Below are 22,668 nucleotides of genomic sequence, written 5' to 3' on the forward strand. Positions count from 1 at the left end.
GTTTACATGTTTTCCTTTCTAATACAAGGATTACTCAACACTAAAAGGCAAAATTTCTTATCTGTGCAGGGCCCGCCGGACTCATAGCAGGCCACTTAATGTGTTTAGTGTTTGTTGAATAACTGTGTATTGTTTGTTAAATAATTGCCCATGTGTTGACTTCCCCTGGTTTAATACAACTGACGTGCCCCTAAAATGTTTAATTCATAAATTAAATGAATCCTTTTTTCCAGGTTTATATAGAACAACTCCTTAGGTGCTAAATATATGTGGGTTTTTTGTTTTTGTTTTTGTTTTTATTTTTTGTTTTTATCCTTCATTAGTTGGTGCATTTCCTTGCCCTGGAACATTTAATTTCAGTACTTTCAAGGTGCAATAATGGACTCAAATATTTCAATATACTTGAGGAAACTTAATACTCAAAATGATTTTTTTCTAAATAAGCTAAGAAGTTGCCAGTTATTTCTGTTTGTCTTTTGACATGCTGAGTAGAATAAACATAAAAATAACATACCTTTGTCTAAAACACAAATCACAGAAGATATAATTCTTTAACCACATGCAGCTTGTATTTCTTTCAAGACAAAAAGAAACTGCTAAGATTACATGTCTCTGAGTTATTCTCTGAAATGTGATGAGTGCCGAAAAAGGAAACACGTATGTTAGAGGAAAATAATAGCTATCTATAGAAAAGTGCTTCCCTCTGCTCCACATACCACGCTTCTCTTCAAAGAAGCGCATTATGCAAAGGTGAGTTGTTGGGAAAAACTAATTCATCCCGTTCATCTGGTCAAAGATCCTTCCACTCAATAGCCATCGGTGGAAGCTAGGCCATTGTTTAACATGCTTATTAAATGCTACTGCTTATGTAGTGGGGCACAAAGGGAAAAGAATCAAATGATTTTGGTAGTATATAGCCATATGAACTCAATATTTGAATGGCTAACCAACACTGAGTTCTTTGAAGCTCCTTGATGATCAGTCACAAAGCTAAAAATCACTCCTTACCCCTGATTAGAGGAAAATCTGATTTTCCTGTTGCATTGCCTTCTGGAAAGAGATGATGGGGGAAAGTGCCACAGTGAAGAGCAGAGACTGAATCAAAAAATATTGATTTTGTGTCTAACCTGGCTTTCTCAGTTCCAGCACCTTACCAGGAAATACATAGAGACTGTTTCCACAATAAAGTCCCCTATGACTAGAGAAAATTATTGAGCGGGGAGATAGAAAAACATATCTTTCTCCATGGCACTGTTTGAGTGTTGTCATAATATGTATTTTTTTTCTTTTTTCTTTTTTTTTTTTCTTATCCCCCTTTACTGGTTCCAATTTTTGTGATTTTAAAGAAAACGCCATGGTTGGGAAGGGACACCTTGTGTGTTGATGGTGGCTTCCTGCTACTGGAGTGCACGAAGATTTCATAGATATACCGCAGTGGGTGGACGTACTCATCCGAGGTTCACCTCTAAGCCGCTTTGTTACTCAGGGTCTTAGAGGAGCAATGTGATGTGAAGTAGGAAACGGATGTGAGAGACAGCATGAAGGAAGGACTGACATGACTCAGTAACTAATGGGGCACGGAGGGTGCGGAAGTAGGCGAAGTCAAGGGTGACGCAGGTAGCCTGGAGCACGATGGTGCTGCCATCCCCCCCTCACACAAAGAAAATTAAATTAAATAATTCCGGAGCTGGAGCCATCTACTATCTGACATAAGCCCTTGGCTGCATTAATACAATCATGATTCCTGACCCATGAGTGCGTGGAAGGAAACAGTATTCACAGCACCACAGTCGTGAGCACTTAGTTTTTCTTCTCTTACAATGTGCAAATCAGCAGTCGCAAGCCTGGGTTTTAGAAAGCCGCCTCAGTCAGTCAGGGCACCATCCTGAATACATTAGTCGTATTAACTGCATGCTGGTCATAGGGGATCCGCTACAAGCCCAATCCAAGGTGAATGGCAAGTGCTCTTTTCGTCAGGGTTACTCAGAGAAGTGGCAGGTCCGAAGCCATTTAAAAACTGGAAAATGGCCTTCTGATAAATAAAATGGCACTTCTGGGGCTGAACATAATTGGAAGAGCTTTGTGCTGACAGAAGACTAAGGAAGCTTTCTTTCCTATGGGAGGCTGGTATGCAAATGTCACTTTCTGGGTTTTGTTGACTGTGAAACTGGAGACAGCAACGGTAGGAGGGGTGCCTGGTGACAGGCAAAAGCAGGGAGGCAAGAGTCTTGCCTGTGTCTGTGTGATGACCTAAGACATTAACTGCCACGGGATTCCATTAAGTATGTGCTTTACCAAATCAGGAAGGTATAAATGACACTCTCAATTTTCAGAGTTTGTTTTGCAGTGAAAATTCAAGAGACTGAAATTAATTTAGTTAAATTGATATTTTACCTCGTGATTTCAGGGATTTAATAGTGTATATGACTCTTGATCTTGATGTATCTACTGTGGATTCATTTATTCTCTTTTCTTTGGCACACGGCACGTAGCTGGCCCTTTGCTATGATTTGTGATTTATAAAATGTACAGAGCGTAGTTCAGTCCTGATAGATGAAATCAGAATTCTGGCTGAGCTGTAGGTCAACTGACTAGAAAAGGGAATTTAAAAACTGATTCTTTGTCAGCTCTAGGGATCTAATGCACAGCATGGGGAGTACAATTAACAATACTGTATTATACTTGAAAACTTTTTTCTTTTTTTAAAGATTTATTTATTTGAGAGGGAGAGGGAGAAGCAGATTCCCTACTGAGCACAGAGTCCGTCGTGGGCCTCAATCGCATTATCTGAGCTGAAGGTAGAGGCTTAACCTACTGAGCCACCCAGGAGCCCTATACTTAAAAAACATTCTTAAAAAAGATTTTATTTTATACTTAAAAACTTTTAATAGAGTAGATCTTAAATGTCACCACATGCACGTGCGCACACACGCGCACACACACGCACATGTAATAATATGAGGCATGGGGGTGTTAACTGACATTATTGTGGGAATCACTTCTTACAATATATACATGTATCTAATCATCATGATGCACACCTTAATCTTGTATATGTTATATGTCATTAACATCTCAGTAAAGCTGGGGAGTGGGGGACCTGATTCTGGAGGTAAATGGCTACAAGGGGTGTGTGCGTGTGAGGCTTAACCTAATTTTAAGTGGTGATTTAGGCCCCATGTCTGACATGTGTATATCCTTCAACATATTAGTAAACCTTTCTTTTACATCCTCAATGAGAATACATTGGCAAACTGTTTAAACTTCCTTGGGGGAAAAAATGTTGTCAGTTTCCTACTTAGGCTCAATCTACATTCCAAAAACAATTCGATTAAGATGGACATATTGGGCGCCTACTGTGTGCCAGACATAGTTATCTAAGATGGGACATTTTTGCTGACCAGCATCCCTTCACTGGCAAGTTTCCAGTCAGTTTGCAAGTCAGCTGTTTATAAATTGGGACACATTTTGCTAAAGAAACAAATTTAAAAATAGTGGTTAGATTCTCAAGCCAATCTTCAAAAGCTAATTTAATTTATAATAAAGTGGAACTCAACTTCTAATAGAATCCTCAAACCTAACTACCATTTATAGCAGTGATTTTCAACCCTGGCTGCACACATCACACTATAATCACCTAGGAAGGCTTTTTTGGTATTTATTTTTAAAAATAAGTACAAAGACTCAGACCTTACCCCAAGAACAATGAAATCAGAAGCCATTATGAGAGCAGTGGTGGGAAATGGGGCCTGGGAAAGGGTGGAAAGCACTGGAAACAAGGCCTCTAGGGAGAGTGGCATCAGGCCTGTCACTAGAAATTGGAGGTAGGGGCTCCAGGGGGTAGATGGTGGAGCCCAGGTGTAATGCATGGATGGATAAAATAAGAAGGAAGGATGCCCCTGGGAGAAGGAATAGACTGTAGACTCACAGCCTTGGGGAGACTATGGTCTCTGGTGACAGTAAAGGGTTTTTCAGGAATGAGGACGTGGTAAAAGGGTCTGGAAACTTCCGTTTCAGGAGCACAGGACTGGTGTGGCAATGACGCAGAGGGAGTGGGCAACTTGGTCAGCATCACTCACCAGTTCTCCTTGTCCAGTTCATGAGGGAGGAAGACAGCTCTATCTTTAAACCACTTTCTTATTTTGGGATAAGGCTTTCACAGAATTTCATGCCTCATATTTCCTTTCTACAAAAGGCAAATGTTTAGATCTTTTCATCCTTTTGGCATCATTATGAACTCTCAAGACTAAGCAGAGGTAAGGGGAGTAGAAGAGGAATGGATGAAATCCAATAAACAGGCCCTGATAATAAAAGTAGGCTGGTGATTCTGTCCATCTGCTGTCACTACCCAACAGCTTCCAGAATTCTGGAGCTCTTATTTCCAGTCACTCCCTTGCAAATGAGTCAGAATGTCAGGGGTCAGAAACATGGGCATAAAGTTTTATCAACAGCTGGTGGAAACAAATATGCCAGGTGAAGGATCTCAACTGTCTTCCTGCGTCCTTCTCATTTTTTATAGTTTGGGTGCTGAGATTTCTTTTTCCGACATTCTGTGACTGTTGCAGTGCAGGGAAGTCTGTTGAGGTAACATTCTCACATTTCAGTCGACACTCTCAAGTTCTAAGTTGTACTCTATATTTCTTTCTGGCATTTTCTATAATATATTGCTTCTGCTCTGTGTTCTAGTTCTCTCTTTAGGGCATTTTGTCTGCCCTAAAGAAAGAAAGTAATGGGATCAAAGAAAATACTGGGCTAGAAGAATTCTGGAGACCCATGAAAGTTTTCTCTTCTGAATGGAGGAAAGGAATTATCATTATCTTCCCCCTTCTTTACATTTTTGGATATTCCTGATTTTTTTTCCTGATATGGGTAGGATAATATTGTGAAAAGAGGTGGGGATGTCCTTTTTCTACAAGTTTCAGGAGGTACTAGCATGGTATGGAGAGAGGACACACAGAAAGGCTTCTTTCCACGTGTGAATTTACTGTAAGCAACAAACACATGGGTCCCTTCCCTATAGGTTGCTGGCCAAGCTGTGTAGCAACACTGTGGGGAAAACACCACCGCCTTGGAAGAAATTCTTCACTTCACTAGGCAGGAAGTGTAGCTCAGTTGGAAAATATGGATTAGATTTCAAAGGAAGACTGTTCTCCTCTCAAACAGATCCCATCTCAAGAATAGAGAGAAAAATTGATTTTTTTTTTTTTTTTTTGGAATGAAACTTCTGGACGAAATTAAATGGGGATAACTTTCAACCTTAGTGGGCAAAGGGCTAGTTTAGCAGGTGAGACTCCATTAGCTCTGACTGTTTCAAGGAAGATTCCCTCACCACATCACTTGACTTCAGGTGTTCTGCTAGAGCAGACAGACTCCCTTTGAAGGAATTTGCTAGAGGTGGACTAGAAGTACAAGATCCTGCTTTGGTACACTGATGATGGCCTATCGTTTGCAAAGGCATAGTGTGTAAGGTAGTCAGTGAATGTCAGCCTACTGGAAAACTGACAAAGGAAGCCTCCTCTTACGGAGACGACTTCTCAGTGCCTGAAGAGTCATGTCAGTTGTTGCTTCTGACCTTTTCTAATTGAATTATCCTTCTTTAGTGAACCAGATAAAAACAATTTTAATAGATGGGGGAAATGAGGGAACTGCTTAGTTTTTCCTATTAAAAATAAATTTACCCCCCAAAATAATTTACTTCAGGACTTTTTGAGCCATGTACCTCGGTCAAAAAAGCGGTAATAAGGGCACCTGGGTGACTTAGTGGGTTAAAGCCTCTGCCTTCGGCTCAGGTCATGACTGCCTTCGGCTCAGGTCATGATCTAAGGGTCCTGGGATCGAGTGGGGATCCTGCTTCCTCCTTTCTGTCTCTGGCTGCCTATCTACTTGTGATCTCTGTCTGTCAAATAAATAAATAAAATCTTTTTAAAAAAAAAAAAGCGATAATAGCTTCAACTAGGCAGCAAAACTAGTCTGTCTTAACCAGAAGAATGTGAGAGCTACTTCAGGTTTTTCCAGTTGCAGTTATGTGTAGCCCCAATTGCTCGGGCTCGGGCTGAGGCTGGTTTAGTAATGATCCCGGTGGTACTGGAGGCTTTAGTGAGAAGCTTGGATCCTTGATCTACTTCAATGGGGTGAAAAGACCTCAAATCTCTGTCTTCAATCCTTGTTAAAACTTTTGGTTGTTTAAAAGTTCTCTTTAAACATAAATTTTCATTTTGAGAGAAAAACAAGGGCTTGGAAAGCATTTGTGTCAGAAGCAAGTTTGAGTCTGATTCTGTGTTAGGATTATTCCTAAAGGAAAATCTTGGTTTAACTCAAGTTCCAGTTAAGTCAGAAAGCTAAGGGAAAGTGAGTCATTTCATTTCTTTGCTAAAAAAGGAAAAATGGCAGGGAAAGGGCTTTTATCTACTTAGATATACTCCTACCTGATTATAATCTTTCCTTTTCTTTTCCTTCAGTCTTAAGGAAAGTATATGCAGAAAGAATGGATGATAAGAGAGCTAGAAGAGAAAGCCAAAACCTTCCATTAATTACCTTTATCAGGTTAGCAGTGGAATAGGTACCTATGCCTTAGGTAGAGAAAGGTGATTAGCATTCAGAATACCGAAGCCCACATCAATTTAGGAAGGGCATGATTTCAAGATAAGTTGAAGGGTAAGTTAGAAAGAAGCAATTTTTAAAGCCTAAGTATAAAACCAGGATCAAATCAAATAGTGATTGTTAATAAGAGTTAAAGATTAGTTAGAAGTGAAGTCCCTAATTATACCTGGAGCTTTTAATAGACTCATTTTCTTGAAAAAGGTCCTAGAGGTTGATCAACCCAACTTCATATCTCTGGTTGCAAAAAACAGACACCTCCTCCAGCAGACACAAGCTAAAGAGAATTTATTGAAAGGTTACAGAACCTAAGGGCTGGAAGGAAGCCATGTCTGGGGAAAGAAGTGGATCTAGGAACTTGATCATTAGGTCACGACTTGTCCCTTCATTTTTTTTTTTTTTAAGTTGACTCACATCTCCACATACGTGGCATGAAGCTATTGTTTGGACATGACCATGGTTGAAATTCTAAAAGCCGTTTTCAATCCTGAAGTCATAAGTACAAATCTATAAAGTGATAGTATCTCTGTACTAAAATATACAGCTGTACCCACCAGCATGGGCTCTGTTACTGTAACTGCAATTCTGAACCCTTAGTGACCAAAGACCCTAACCCTAACCTATGCCAGTCTCCTTATTCTGCCACCAAAAACAAACAAAAAAACATGGACCAAGAAGAAGTGGCAGGTTCAAGATTTCCTAGAGGGCTATGGATAGAATCTGAAGACTTGAAGCTCTTTGATGACTGCCCTGTCAGACATGTGGTGTCTTGGACGATTCTGAGACCAATGACTGAGAAAGAACTTAGTTAAGAACCTGAGTTTTCTGGTGTTAGCTGCCTTTGGGCAAGTAATTTATATCTTCCCAAACCTTCATTTGTATAATGGGGAGGCTTTAGTGAGAAATGGGCTTAACACAATGAGCCACCCAGGCGGCCCACCTTATTAATGGGGGCATTAATACTCCCTACAGGTCAGAGTTGTTGTGAGGATTAAATGACATGACCCATGCACAGCTCTTGGAACAATGTCTACTACACATAAATGCCCCATAAATGATAGCAATTATTATTACTAATAAAAAAAATTTAGTCAGCTCTTTTCTAAGTAACAAATAACCCTGAAACTCAATAGCTTAAAGAACATTTATTTCCTGCTCACAGGTTTGCTATCAGCTATAAGTCCGCTAAGCTTAGCTGAACTTGGCTCCAGTTTTGAGTTCATGTCTGGGGCATGGGTGTCCTCATCCCAGGAACCAGGCTAAAGAAGCACCCCTTACTGGGTGTCATTCTTCTCATGATGGAGGGGAGATGTGTAAAAAATTGGAACCATGTGATACTTTTTAAATTCTCTTCTGAGAACTATCACTAATTCTGTTCCATTGGTCAAAGCAAGTCATTGACCAAGCCCAAAGTCAAGGAGGCAGGGAAGTTACTGCACTCATAAGCAAGCCATGTTTGGGGAGGGAATGAACAGTACAATCTAGCACTGGAAGGTTGAAAGAAGGTCTAAGATCATTGAGACAAGGGCCTCTGGAGTAGCCTGAATAGTCTGAGACCAGAACCTACACAGGCTGTCCCTAATTTCTCATGTCATCGGAATTATGGGCCATTTAGGTAAACCAGAGGTCCAGGGCAAAGAGAGTTTGGAAATAGAGATTAGGTATAAAAGGACACTGTAGCAACTGTAGCATCTCTTCCTATAGAAGAGGTTGCTTTAGAGTTAAGTCAGCATTTCTAGAGCCAAAAGGTATTTTAAAGGATTCACATCCTTAAAGCAGGTTTAATGGTATTTGTTTTCATTTCCATTTGTCAAAAAAAAAAAAAAATCAGTAAATGTGATGCTTATGTAAAAACTGTTTCCCCTTTAAACAGAGGTCAAGAGCCTCTAGGTGTGTATTGAGGAAGGCTGCTTGGTGGTAAGTGAAGATCAGAGAAGTTTGCTCATGACTTGTAACTTGGTTTATAACACAGACGAACACTACTGGGTACATCCGTTGTCATCACACATATTTTAATTGTTTTTATTCTTAGTCGTATATTGTTTACATTTGTTCACAGTTCTGAATTAATGAGGAATTTAATGAGGAAGAAAAAAACATAATTCTGCCAATTTTTCCCTAGATACTTTTCCCCAGATCCATAAATTTCCATCATCTGAAAAGACTAGCTATATAGAACATCAAGATATCTCTAATATTTCAAAGTGTAATGTAAGGAAGAAAAATAAATCAGTGTTATGTACGCATCCTGTCTCTAACCAATAATCTATTATGAAAATAAACACTGATGCTGTTTTGAGGTCCAGTCCAGATAAGAGGACAGCGGAGAACTATTCAGTATTCCCTTTATTCTCATGCCTCAGTGCAACTGCAAAGGCCATTCCCTCTGTTTGAAAGGCTCTCTTCCTTCCCCTTTTTCTGCCTGGTGTTATTTAGCTTTAATCCACAGATCAGCTCTTGCTCCCAACTGGGAAAGGAATCCCCTTCACCACTTGCAGGGAATTACTTCCTTGATAGCCCTATTTCTAAACATGGTCATCAAGTCTGTCTCCCCAACTTGTCCCTGGTATTTCCCGGACACAGTCCCACAGTGTGAATGGATGAGACGAAGCTGAATAAACTTAATGAGATTAGAAACTGAAGAGGATGTGGGGGAGAGCATTTCAGGAAGAAAGAAGGTTTACGTTAGCAAAGTGAGAAAAGACAGAAACGGACATATACAAGATGTGTTTAAGGAGCAAAAAATGGACACACATTACTAGAAGAGAGAGTTCACGAGAAGTCCTGGAAAAGAGAGTGAGGAGTTTAGGTTTGTGGCAGAGATGCCCATTGTCTTAGCCTGCTTGGGCTGGCATAACAAAATACCCTAGACTGAACACAATAGAAATTGATTTTTCTCACAGTTCTGGAGGCTGGAAGTCTTCAGAGTGCTAGCATGGACAGTTTCTGGTGAGAACTCTCTTTCTGGCTCGCAGATTTCTCACTGTGTTCTCACATGGTGGGAAAAAAGAGAGCTCCGGTGTCTCTTCTTCTTGGAAGGTCACAAATGCCATCACAAGGGCTCCATCCTCATGACCTCATACAAAGCTAATTACCTCTCTAAAGCAACATCTCCAATGTAAGAATTTGGGCATTAGCGTTTCAATGTAAGAATTTGGAGGGAATACCTTTCAGTCAATACCGAATGGTTAAGGAACCAGACCTGCCTTAATGAAGTGGGCCCATGAGCTCTCCACCATGCCTCCCTGCCATTCCTGAGGTTCCACTGTTCATCTAAGAAAGTGAACAAAATCCCAGAAATCAAGATTTCCAACTGAAGGGGCTTTAAAGCCAAAGGGCAAAAGCAAAATAACCTTTTAATTTCTGAGATGAATGAACAAAGTAATTTTTGTGAGTGGTATCTTCTATTTCTACAGCAGCCATAAATCATACCTTTGGGAGCTGTACCATTTTACTTTTAAATGTACATTTTGAAAAGAACACAGTCGTTTCTTATTATGCTCCTTTTGTACAATTTCGTTGCATTCATCACGAGTCAGGGAGTCCTGTTGATTCTATAGCAGGAAAACTATTTGTTACAGTCACAGTCCAAGTGCCTACTGATTAGCATGGGCATTTCACATAAGCTGATTGGGAGGGTAAGGCAGTCTTCCTCTAAGATTTACTGCTTTCTCCGTTTACTCACAGTCCATTTTTCATTGTATTTCAGGTCTAGATTCCTTTCATTTGGTGCATTCTCTTAAGAATCACCATTCACGGTATGATATTTTTATTCATTTGAGAAGTTTACGTCCATTTGCAAATGATTCAATCCAAGATCGAGAATTCTGCTGCCTGATTTGCAGAAAGTTGTCGCTGCCTAAAGATTTGCTGGGCATGTCCCATTGATAGATAGTACAAATATACAGTGTTAATATAATGGGAAAACTCCAGAGTATTTCCATAGCCCCTGACTATCGAATAATATACAAAAATATATGACTTGGGGACAGCTGAAATTGTTTCCACACTTTGAGCTCTGCTTCCATTAGACTGGTTCACAATATTAGATTGAATCCCAAGGTGCTACTGATAATCATCAGCTGTTTTTCTTGCCCAGTCTTTTTGTTTGAATGTATCCTTTCATTATCCACAGGCTTTTGAAAAAAAATGGGGGAAAGAATGTTTTTAATTGAATAATCTGTATTCTGTCAGGCATTCCTTCTCCCTAGGAAGGTATATGGAAACTTACTTTGCTATTTTTATTTATCCTGCCAGTGTAGTATATTGATGAGATCCAATAGTGTTAAAACAAGACATGAAATATTGATTAATTCTTTTCTTAAATTCCCTTTTTACTCCTGAGTGTAGCAGATTTCAGACGCTGCTGCCAATATTGTGCTCTCCAACAAACCTCCATTATTGGGAGGGTCTTGATCCCCTTTGGGCTTTGATAAATGATAATTATGCCTTTAAAATGTTAGCTTGGAGTGCTCCAGGCCTTGTTTTCATCAGTTCATTGAAGAAATGAGTAAGAAACAGTAAAATTTAGGCTGCAGAGTTTGAGCCAAAGGCCCCCCAAGGAGCCATTCCGTGAAGAGGAAGCAGCCAGAGACTGAAGCAACTGGACTCCTCATCCTTTTTCCTTTTCCCATTGCACACTCCCCAGTGCAAGTCAGGACTTGCCCTTTGGGTCTAGACCAAGTGAATGTGCTGATTCCTAGGGTTGTATTAAAAGGTAAGATAATAATGATTTAGTATTCAGCAAACCTGAATGGCTTCGGATAGGTTTGTAAAGAAAGAGAAAGAAGTAAGGTATTTGGCTGGTTGAAGAAAACTAGTGGGACAGTGAGTAGAGTGGGCAGAATAGGAACTGTAGATAAGGAGAACCTGGATTTTTAGCATCAGGGACATCTTCAAGGCAAGCCACCCAAATCAAGAGTAGGCACTTGGGAGTCAAGAGATCTATTGCCCTTTTAGGGCACAGGTGATCTGGGAACAGAGAGGAATCTGGTGAGCTACGAAAAAGAACTTACTGCTCAGAGCAACACCCTCCCCCAACCAAAAATTGTCTCATCTAAAATATCAATAGTGCCGAGATTGAGAAACCCTGATATAGAGAAAGTGCTATTATTTCATCCATCAAAGGCCAGTTTTTTGAGTTCAGAACCCAAGCCACTGAGATAATGGTGTTCAATAATTAGCAGAGCATCCTGTGAATAAATAGTAGATTCAGTGTAATCCCATTTTCTTCTGAAGAGTATCCATTTTAGTTTCTTCAGTTCCTCCCCTGAAATTCCCCAGAAGGGAAATCTCGCTCATTAGAAAGTTCGAGCTTGCCAGGCAATAGGAAGAAAGTGCTTCACAGTATGTTTCCAGAAATGAGAAGATGAGAGAGCATGCTCAGAAGCAAAAGTACAGGTGAATGAAGCATGCTGACAGCCTAAAAGATTGGGACTGGTAAAAATAAGGAGAGCTTGACAGACAACGAATCCCTGTGGGCATGTGATGACCTTTAGACATCAAGCAACAGTAAGTAAACATCAAGGGGCAAGGTAGCTTATATTTTATTGGTAATAAACTAGATGAAAGATCATATTTTAAATGATATGCCTTCAAGCATGTGCTATATCAAGGTGTTGACAGCATCATTTTTCCAAGAGATGAGCGAGTAAATTTAAGTAGTTTCCAAGTAGTAAGTACCTTGATTACCAAGGAGCAGTGGGATGCAAAGCTTGGCCAGTGGAAACAAATGATTGATCGCTTCCTCTTAACACTCCTGCCTTTATTTTCCTCTGCACGGCTCATTATTCTGCCACGTTAATTTAAGCTTTCTTATTGTATTGAATTAGGGCTTTAAATTCTCTTATCATCCCTATGGGAATCTTGATTGTTTATTTGTAGATGACAATAATTGTTTTTATCGATCTCCAAATGTAGAAGGTATAAAAAGTGCTATGGCTGATGGCCAGCTGGTACATAGTTAGCGCCGCGTGCATGACTGACAAATTACAAGACAATATTTGGCCCCAGAGGAGACCCTTGAAGAATTTTTAAAAGCATCTGATAGTTATCCCTAGATCCCTTCTAGCTGAAAAGCGTAAACAATTTCACATAGGACGGCTCCAGTCTTTTTGTTACTTTCATTGAGCCTCCAGAGGTCTACTTGGGTGTAATTTATACATCCTCATCTCTAGCACACCCACCCAGCAGGAGTTTGGAGTGATGTAGCTACAAGTATTTCCAGAGCCAGTGCCATCCAGGCCAGTGAATTCCGTTAGGGACTCGGATCACCCGAGCAATTCTTCAGAAGAGTTTCTGGATTAATCTAGCAGTTGCCATTATGCCACTGTAAGTATTCTGTAGATGACATTAGCTCCAAGTATTCTGAGGAGAAACCACTTTGCTATCCCCAGCATGTACTATGGGTAAGAAACCTCACATGATTTCACAACCCAAATTTATCAGAGGCACCAGAGAGAGAAAATGCAACTGTCTCATTAAAGTGCTGTTTTTAGGACGGGGCACTTAAGAAGTATGAGTCCCCGCAGTCAGAACCGAATGCAACACAGCTTACATGAAGATTTTCAGCCTAACTATTATGATCTGTCTATCCAGAAACAAAATAAGGTTTTGCTTAAAAGTAATAGGTTAGGTTTAAAAGTCATCAAGTATCAGAGACATGGTAAAATTTCCTTATCGTTTGATAAGATGATAAGTTGACCAGATGCCGAATTTTGAAATCCATGACCTTCTTTTCCTGGGGTGAAGAGAAGACAGATAGGAAGAGGAACCACTTTGATGACTGTGCCCTATTTATCCTTTGCTTCTGTCCTGAAAGTTTGCTGTTGACCACTCAGAGTGACTATCTGGATTGGACCAGAATGAGCCAGGAGAACTTGTTTTGCAGAGTAGAGATCCACAGGTCACACAAATGACCTCCCCTCCCCCCACCACACTTTAGGCTGGAACTATAATGTTATCTTTGTCCTTGACAGCCTCTCTATGGACAAACTGACTTCTAGAAAACCACATAAAAAGAAGAAAATTTGCCCTAATTTCGGTTTCCTTTTTCTCTCACTCAAATTAAGCTTTACTCTCAATACTGTGATCTCATTGTGTCCTTGGTCTTGGACAGCCATTCCAGCATGTTCCATGAGCAGTAATGTGAAAGAGGGAAAAGTTTAGTGACTATAGCCATCACCATTATGAGGTAAAACTTTTTACACCCTCTTTATATATGCCTCAGACATTTAGTGGCATGCCTACCACACAAGTGGGCATTAAATGTTATCTGACTGATTAACTCATTTGTTAGTTTCACATTCAGCATGTGTGGAGCATATGACTGTAGAATGGGTAAAGCTTAAAACAGATGGACAGTTGAGGGTGATGATCACAGAAGCATTTGGTTTTAAAATTGGAACAAACTTTAGATATGACTTAGTTCAACTATCTCACTTTGGAGACAAGGAAACTAAGATGACCCACAGAGGTTAAATACCTTGTCCAAGGCTTGGTAGCAGCAAAGCTGGAATATGAAACTAGGTATCCACACTCTCAATTCCATACTGCACTCTGTACTGCCTCTGAAACACACCTGGGCTTGTGCTTTGTTACATGTATGGTGATTGTCTTGATGGGTGTGCTACCGCCACTAGACCATGTGTTCTTCAAGAGAATATTCATCACAGGGCACCTGGGTGGCTTAGTGGGTTCGGCCTCTGACTCTAGAGCTCTCAGCTCAGGTCTTGACCTCAAGGTGGTGAGTTCAAACCCTGCACTGGGTTCCATGTGCATTTAAAATATATATAAATTATTTCATCACTAACTTCTGGCATAGGATTACAATAAATTTCTGTTAAAAAAAAAAACAAATAAATGAGATCTGTTTTTCTTATCATGTACAAATAAATGCTGTAATTTTTAGTGATCTCTGCTAGTGTGTGGCCAGCCTAGTAATGAAAAAGGATAGAAAGGTTAGAAAAAATTTAAAAAGTAGAATGAGAAGGCAAAAAGAGGTAAAAAGGAGATACAGTTCAAGGAGAAATATAACTGGAAAAAAAATCAGTACGCAGACAAAATTTCTAGACTCAGTGTGGGAGCTTTTAATCAAGACTCTTGCCTCTTCTGATCTCTCCCAATTTTCAAATAAGGACTTTTAAGCAGATGGTGCGTTAAGCAGATGTCATCGTTGCTGCCCCTCCCCCAGACTCCAGAAGACAGGATGGACAGCGAGTTAAATTGTATAATAAGCAGAGTTGTTCTTGAGTGTGTTCTACCTCCTCTGGTACATCTTCCCACCCACTTGGCACTCATTCCTAACCCATGCTGCTGCTACTATTCTTATCCTGGAGGAAAGTGCATATAACTCTATATGATCCTGTTTCTGGAATATTTTCCATTTAGAAGACACACCAGGAAATACAAAGGAAAATGACTTACAAGGAGGCATTTCAGACTCAGTGGCAAGTGAGCAGAGCAGATGGATGTATATGGACTGGCTTTGTCTCTCCTTAAGTCAATTAAAATAGAAGTGAGAAAACCCAGTTATCATACCCCTCTGTGAGTTAGTGTTTCTCCTGAAATACTTACATGTTGCCAGTCAATTGATATTAAACAATGCCTGTTTTGGGGAAAAAAAAAAAAAAAGAATCAAAGGATACAGGGTTCTAATTATAGCACATTGACGGCTTGGTACTGGAGAACTACATCGATATAGGACATCAGTGGAAAGCGATTACTGGCTGGAGGGGTACCCACAGAGTGGTTATCAGGGCTAAGTGTCCATTTCTAGAAGAGCTGGCTATGCTCCAGTATGCCAGGAAGTCTAGGTGGAAGGTATGAAATGTAGTCTTTTTAGAAGTGGTGCTGCACAGTTGCCAGATAGCCTGGTGAGACCCAAATGCTCCTATGGGAAGAGATTAAGGAGATAGACAGTTACCCATTTTGGATGGATTGGGTCCCCTTGGCTAAAGCCAGGTATGGAGATCCAGCTTTTCATTCAGTATTCCCTTGAGCCATTGAAATTCGGCAGACCCTTCCCATCAGCAGGACACCTAACTACATCAGCCACTCTCTTCCTTTGGTTACTATGATTCCCATTTTTCCATAAACGTACCAAGCACACTTCCATCTTTGTGATTTTACCCTTTACCTTTCCTCTTCCTGGAACACTTTTCTCTCATATGGTCTGCTGAGCAAGTGACATCTGTCTGCTATTACCAGAGGTAGAAGTCCAAGCACCTCTTCCCACTGTGTCTTATTTGAATTGCCAAGAAAAACACAACACAGTCAAACACTGGATGGAGCAGTGCTTTACTCACATAGAAAAGAGAACAAGATCAGCTCTAAAAGTGAGCCTTGGTCCATATGGCCTTTGGGTCCTCCTACAGGCAACCAAAGGACCCTGTCTGCTCTTGGCAGGGGACAGACAGAGTATGTGGTTGGCCAGAGGTCATGTAGCACACATAAGCAGAACAAAGGAGTACACATTGAGTCTGAAACAGGGAATGGTATACCCACACAAGACAATAGCCAGGCACAGAATGTGAGAGCTCCTTACCTCTTATAAAGGAAGTGGTCCGGCTTGAAGCCCATTTTCTTTTTTTAAGATTTTATTTATTTGTTTGACAGAGAGTGTGAGCAGGGGGAGCAGCAGGGAGAGCGAGAAGTTGACTTTCGCTAAGCAGAGAGCCCAACATGGACTTGATCCCAAGACCCTGGAATCATAACCTCTCAAAGCCCCTTCTTAATACAGCCGAGATGAGAGTCAAAAGACTGCACACATAAGACCTTCTTTTCCAGTGTGCTCCACATGGCTTCTTCCGGTTCACACCCCACTACCAATAACAACCTTCTTCTCCCCACCCCAAACCAGATCTTTATTTCCATTTTCAAAGAGGCTTTTTGAGCACAGCCACCTCCAAATCTATGAAGAGAAAATCTTCGATTGCTTTGATAATTGCAGTATCAACATCTACAACAGTGATTGCACATAGTAGGTGTTCAGTAAAAATGTGTTGGTAGCATAGGTCATACAAAGGAAAAGTTTTGTTTCATGATGCCTAGAAATCAGTGAAGGAAAACTTTTCAGATGCTTTCATAGAGCAAGCCATTCGCCTACACTGTATGCAATTTACCCTCGGAAATCCTACGAGTCTTAAAGAAAGTGATATGTCCAGGTAAGCAAGATAACACCATTATCATTCAGTTCCCATCAGGGCTCCAAGCAACTTTAGAAAATCTGTCCTCTGATATACAGCACTAATTTGTGTCTTACGGAAAATCAAATGAATTATTTTTTTACCCGAAGGGAGCAGGATTATTTGACTTCAGATATTTGCCATATGGCTTCTCTTCCATACAGCATTGCTTCTAGGCTTAAGGTAGTAAGAGTGAGAGCATGCCTATAAATTATTCAGAGATAATTCAAAATAAGTGTGTATCTTTGACAGATTGTCAAATTTCTTAATGCTTTTTCCTGATAACAAGTGCTATGTGTTTGATAGAAGGTTGCTCGTTTCTCACCACACTTTATTGTTGTTCTGTATGTGTTTTTTGTTTGTTTTGTTTTGTTTCTTGTTGCTGTTTGTCCTTGTTCCTCCCACAGAGTCCAGTCTGGCTCTTATCTCAGCACGGGATGGTTTACCTTCATTCTGGCCATGGATGCCTGTTATGGCATTCACGTCTACGGGATGATAAATGACACCTACTGCAAGTAAGATCACAGGAAATTATTTTTATGCATCTCCAATTCTGATATCTTGTCAAAATATCACAATTCATTTCAATACCATAAATCGGAGAAACAGATAAAGCAACAATTATTTCCCGGTGCTCTTTGCTGACATGACATTTTATTGTCAGTGCATCAAGTTGTGACTTTTAGGGGTGATAAAAAGAAAGATATTTTCCACCACCTAATGTCAAATGTCAGAAGGAACAGTTTCCCCTTAATCAGTGGCATAGCAGGGATCTGTGGCTTGGAAATACAGAACAAGTTTAGTGGTTATTTAATTTGCAAAGTAAGTTTGTCATTTCTGCTGCTCTAATGGCTTGATGGATAGCTAGCTACTCAATGGTTATATTTGATCTTGAGGGACAAAATGTCCTGAAGCTTATAGAAGCTAACAGTTTAACAAAAATTCCTGGAAATTATAGTTTACTAATAAGTAATCTGCCAGATCCAGATTTAAAATACATGTGTTCATCCACAGTATATCCTGATAGAGAGGGATCATTTCTAATTATTTAATAAAATGAACCCTCCTTGTTTCATCCAGGTGTTGAAATTTATTTCCCCACTACAAATGATACCATATAACTCAGCCTTTTAATCATAGTGTCAAAATGGTAACTAAGCCACAGTCTTCATCATGAAATATTTCTACCCTAACTGTAAGTATAATGGAGCACAGATGTACGAAGTATCTTACCCTAAAAAATCACAAGGCTTCTTCAAGCTCTGCAAGGGCATCAGACTATCTGAAGTTTGCCTCCATTATACACCATTTCCTCCTTCCAAGATAGGTATATGTTTGAATGCAATTGGTGTGATATATACATTTTACATGATTTATTAAGGCACTAAGGATCTGGTACATCTTCCTAAAAGCTTTTATACATAATAGCTTTTAACTGAGTTCATGGACCAGAATCATGCATGGTTTGCAAGTAAATGCATTTACTGGGCACATAATGGATTCTTGCAAGTGAATGCTTCATTCTTCATCTCAATTCTTCTCTCCTTTTCTTTTTTTCTTTTTTTAGGACAGAAGGATATAGAAAAGTCCCTTATCATTACTATGAACAAGGAAGAGATGAGTGTGATGAATATTTTCTTCATGAACATGCTCCATATGGGGGGCATAGGTTTATCACTGAAAAGAAAGTGTTTGCTAAATGGGCCAAGAATCACAGGATAATATTCACACACCCAAACTGGACAGTGTCTTGATGTTAGTTCTTTCTGATCTTGCCACAACACTTGACGTGATCATAATACCACAACTGTGATGCTGACGATGCTGATGATGGTGATGGGAAAGACAACGGTGATGATCAAGTTTCTGTACATTCTCCGAAACGGATGGTGACTCTGCCAGTAATTTGAACTTGGGATTTCATGGAGGGTGGATGTGCTCTTCACATTCTTTCTGAAGGTTCAACATTACATACTGCACTTTATAATTTAACTGGAATTGAAATGAAGGCCAGTAACAAGACAGCAGTGACCTAAGAAATGGGAAGATTATCCTTCAGGATAGCTGCTCAGAATTCTTCAACAGTGACTACCTTTCAAAAGCCATGGGATTTGGCCTGGTGAGGCAAGGTTGACTCTCCAGTCTCTTGAACTTGAGCAGCTCTACCATCTTGTTGATTGTCAAACACTGATCCAAGAAATGCTATCTGGGCACAAGTACTGTACCACAGTTACTTGTTAGCCCAGAGGCAGGGAAGGAATCTCTTCCTGACAGAACATGGTCCTAGAGTTCCTCCCTCAGCTAAAGCCTCAGGCCATTTCCTAAGGAACAAAGAAGATGCCATGGACACCCTACCCATCAGGATCCTTCAAGAGTTCAAACACTTAATTCAAAATGGTCCAACTAGCAAATCTTGATGAATTTTCAATCTCACCACTCCATTCTCACTACCCCAAACAATATAACTAAACATGTCACTAGAGTGATCTCTATTATTGCTTAGTTATTTTTGGTTGAGTCCTAAATATTTCAGAAAGCTATTTAACATATAAGATACCAACACTGTAATAACATATACTGTGAAAGCATTCTTAAAACATAACCAAAAGGGTTTGGTTCTCTGCTTCAACATCCAACAACACAAAAATATATACTTTTTAAAATCATGAAACAAGGAAAGCAAAGCATATTTTTACATCAATTTGTATCCTACCATACTTCATAATATATATTTGTATATTCAAATTTCTACTTTATAGGCTCAGATGCATCTCTCCATCCATTACATTATCGTTGCCAAGTGCCAACTGTTAGGCATGGAGAGGAAATGGTTCCTGGTATTAAATCTGACCAGAGCTTTTGCCTTCTTGGGGTTTATTATCCCCACAGTGTTATCAGTTGTTATACCATAATAACAACACTAATAATGACCTTAATGTCCAAAGTGCTTTGTAATTTAAAGTCCTTATTCGTATGCTGTCCTATGTGATGCCACCCCCCTGGGCTGTTCCCTGCACATTCTGACATCTCCTTAGCAGATGATCTGTAATTTGTTCATTGCTTTGAGATATTCCAGATCTTTGCCTCTGCTAATATTTGTATAGAATAGCATTTATGTAGACTAGTAACCAATTGATTCCAGTGCCAAATACAATATATTATATGAGGATTATGCAGAAAATATCACAAGGATGGTCCTGGCCATAGACTAGGACTCCTGTGAGCATAACTACTTTAGATTTTTTTTTTTCTCTTAGAATGACTCTTTTTAGGTAGAGAAAAACTAATGAAGCAGGGGCAACAGGAGGAAATTAACGCAGAGAAATACAGTTTCCTGTCCCCATCTTGAGATGACATTGTTCTCCATACACTCATTGCTCATTAGATACGAGAGGGTTGATTTGCTGACAGAAACCGAGAGACCAAAAATATCCTTGCAAATGATTCAAAAGACACAGCCTAGCTTAACTGACAGAATGATCTGGAGAATGAAAGTGATGACGCATGTGGGCAGCTCTCTACAGGTCCTTACCAGTGCTGGGTCCCATGATAAGTTCTCAAATGGGGCCATCCTGGGCAAAAGTCTCTTTGCTGCTCTCTGCCCCCATTTGGATAACACCAATACCAGAGCCAAGAAAATGGCCAAAGGCCATTTCCATCAATACTTCTGATGTTTCCTTGTGTGCTTTTCAGTTGTATGTATGTCAGGTTTTGTTGAGTGAATGCCTGATAGAAATGCCCACTCAAGAAAAATAAACAGATGCAAATGTTAAAATTGTCATACAAATGGTTTCCCCCCTGTTGTGATACTGAAGTTCCTCTTTTAAATAAAAAGGAACACTTGAATATCAGAATACTTCAGGGAATGACATAATTTATTTAGTATTCTGGTAAACAGAGGGTTAAATCGATTCGTTTTAGTCCTTACTAATAAGAAACTTTGCCCCCTTCCCAGCTCCCCTGCCTCTCCACAGGAAGGAGACTTTGCCACACCACAGTTGCACCGAGGCAGGAGGTGTGTAGAAAAGTCAGTGTTTCCTCCGCAGGGATGAGGGGACACTCCCCCCACCTTCCTTGCTTTCTCTTCCCCCTTTTTTCCTTAACTGAGCCCCAACCCCACTTTCTATTACTGTTGTCTCTCGCCTCCTTTTTCTAAAAGTGGGAAACAAAAAACTGTATTCTCAATTTGGAAACCTAATTGGATGATTTCCAGTGTAATCAGCATCTTGGTAGAATCACATAACTTACTTTTCTCTGCAGTCTTAATGTTCTCTGCTTCCATTTCCTGTTCTTCTCTACCCTCAGCTTCATAAATCTAGTGGAAATACAAAGTGTAATTTTTCCCATATTAAGAAATTTGTCATCTAAGATTATTGGATACAGAAGAGAATGACGAAGGAGAAATTCAAACTTGTCACACAAATTTCTGGCCAATTTCACTGGTTCTAGCCAACTGAAAGTTTACATCCAGCAGCTAAACATTGAAGAATTCGACTGAATTCACTTATCACTGATGTATATGTATTCCAGAAATCAATTAATATCTGTAAAAAACAAAGGCATTTCAATTCCATCCAAGGGTCTAGGCAAATGGACTACTGAAAATGTCCACAATGTGCTGAAATTAGCGTTAAAAACACGCAAGCTAGAAATAATAAAGTAAATATTATTTCTAATTCTGCCGAACTCTAGAAATAAGCAAGGAAATTTAAAAAGAGTTTTAAAATGAATGTTTTGAGTCCTTTCTAAAGTAGCCTAGTGATTAAATAGTAATGATTTATATTGTTATGATAGCAATGTGAATTAGAAAACTTCTAGACTATATCTTACCTTGCTATGAAACCTATCAAAGAAAAACCAATTTGGAAAGATGTTTGTATATATGCACATAGAGTCAGTGTGGGAGTGTGTGTGTGTGTCTAAAAGCATACCTGTAATCCTATATTTTTCAGTGATGTGTATGAATCACAGAAAACCTATTTTAGACTTCTGTGAAATTTATTGGTTTACATTTTTGAATCCTGATGAAAAAATAAAGCAAAAATCCAAATTAAACATATTTATTGTAAAGCGTACGTAAGATAATACTTAATGGCTGGCCCATAGAATAAATCTGGAGAAGCCGCTATATCTAGAACTAAGAACACAGATGCCACAGTTGTCACAGGTCAGACCTAAAAGGATAGCAGTCTGTATTGTAGGCTCTGACGATCTCAGTTCAGCTCAAGTCACATTGAAAAACACTCCATCAAGCTGCATTCACACTGAAGTGAATGAACGTGGTCCCCTTATTCAAATAAGCCTGTCTTTGGCATAAGCAAAACTCAAGCAAAATTTGCATGATTTTTATTATATGGTTAGAGAACTGTGACCATTGTGGAAAAAGAAAAGTATATAAGGAGATTACTCTTTGAGGATTTGAAACGAATCAGCCATTGAGGGAGCAAGATTCTGAGATGGGGACTTTGCTGACCTTTCCAGAGGTATAAAGTCATCAGAAGAAAATCTCTTGTTACTTCCTTAGAAAAAAGGCAACATTGAATTCTTCACCTGGTTATGTTAATTGGATGCTAATTGTAAGCTCAGTTTTCATTTTAATAAGCAAGATAACATAATCAGAAGGTTTACTTTTTTTTTTTAACAGCATACCCATCTAGCGTTTAATGTGGCATGTCGAATGCATGGAACAAAACTCTATTGCCCCACATCAGGCCATGGCAAATCTTAGCACAATGAATGATTTACAGTCCCAGAGCCATAAGGGGAAAAATGCTTTTCCCTCCACTGCATTGTAAAAAAAGCAAGAACTCATCATTCTAATATGTATTCGTAGACCCAGTGCTAGCTTCGTAAGTATTCTAGACTTTTAGAGCTGCAAGGGTTTTAG

At 39.6% G+C, this 22,668-nt stretch overlaps 1 protein-coding gene across 3 annotated transcripts in view; it reads left to right on the plus strand.

The window, feature by feature from the left end:
* Positions 1 to 21,840, plus strand: part of ST6GALNAC3 (ST6 N-acetylgalactosaminide alpha-2,6-sialyltransferase 3) — a 528,670-nt gene extending 506,830 nt beyond the window's left edge. For all 3 annotated transcript variants that reach the window (XM_082686593.1, XM_082686594.1, XM_082686596.1), the window contains 2 exons: positions 17,189 to 17,296; positions 18,349 to 21,840. In XM_082686593.1, coding sequence (XP_082542719.1) covers positions 17,189 to 17,296; positions 18,349 to 18,535 — 295 coding nt within the window. In that variant the 3' untranslated portion in view covers positions 18,536 to 21,840. The remainder of the gene's footprint in view (positions 1 to 17,188; positions 17,297 to 18,348) is intronic.
* Positions 21,841 to 22,668: the final 828 nt, after the last annotated feature.

Source organism: Mustela nivalis (genome assembly GCF_964662115.1).
Source record: "Mustela nivalis genome assembly, chromosome: 10".
NCBI classification, from domain to species: Eukaryota; Metazoa; Chordata; class Mammalia; order Carnivora; family Mustelidae; genus Mustela; species Mustela nivalis.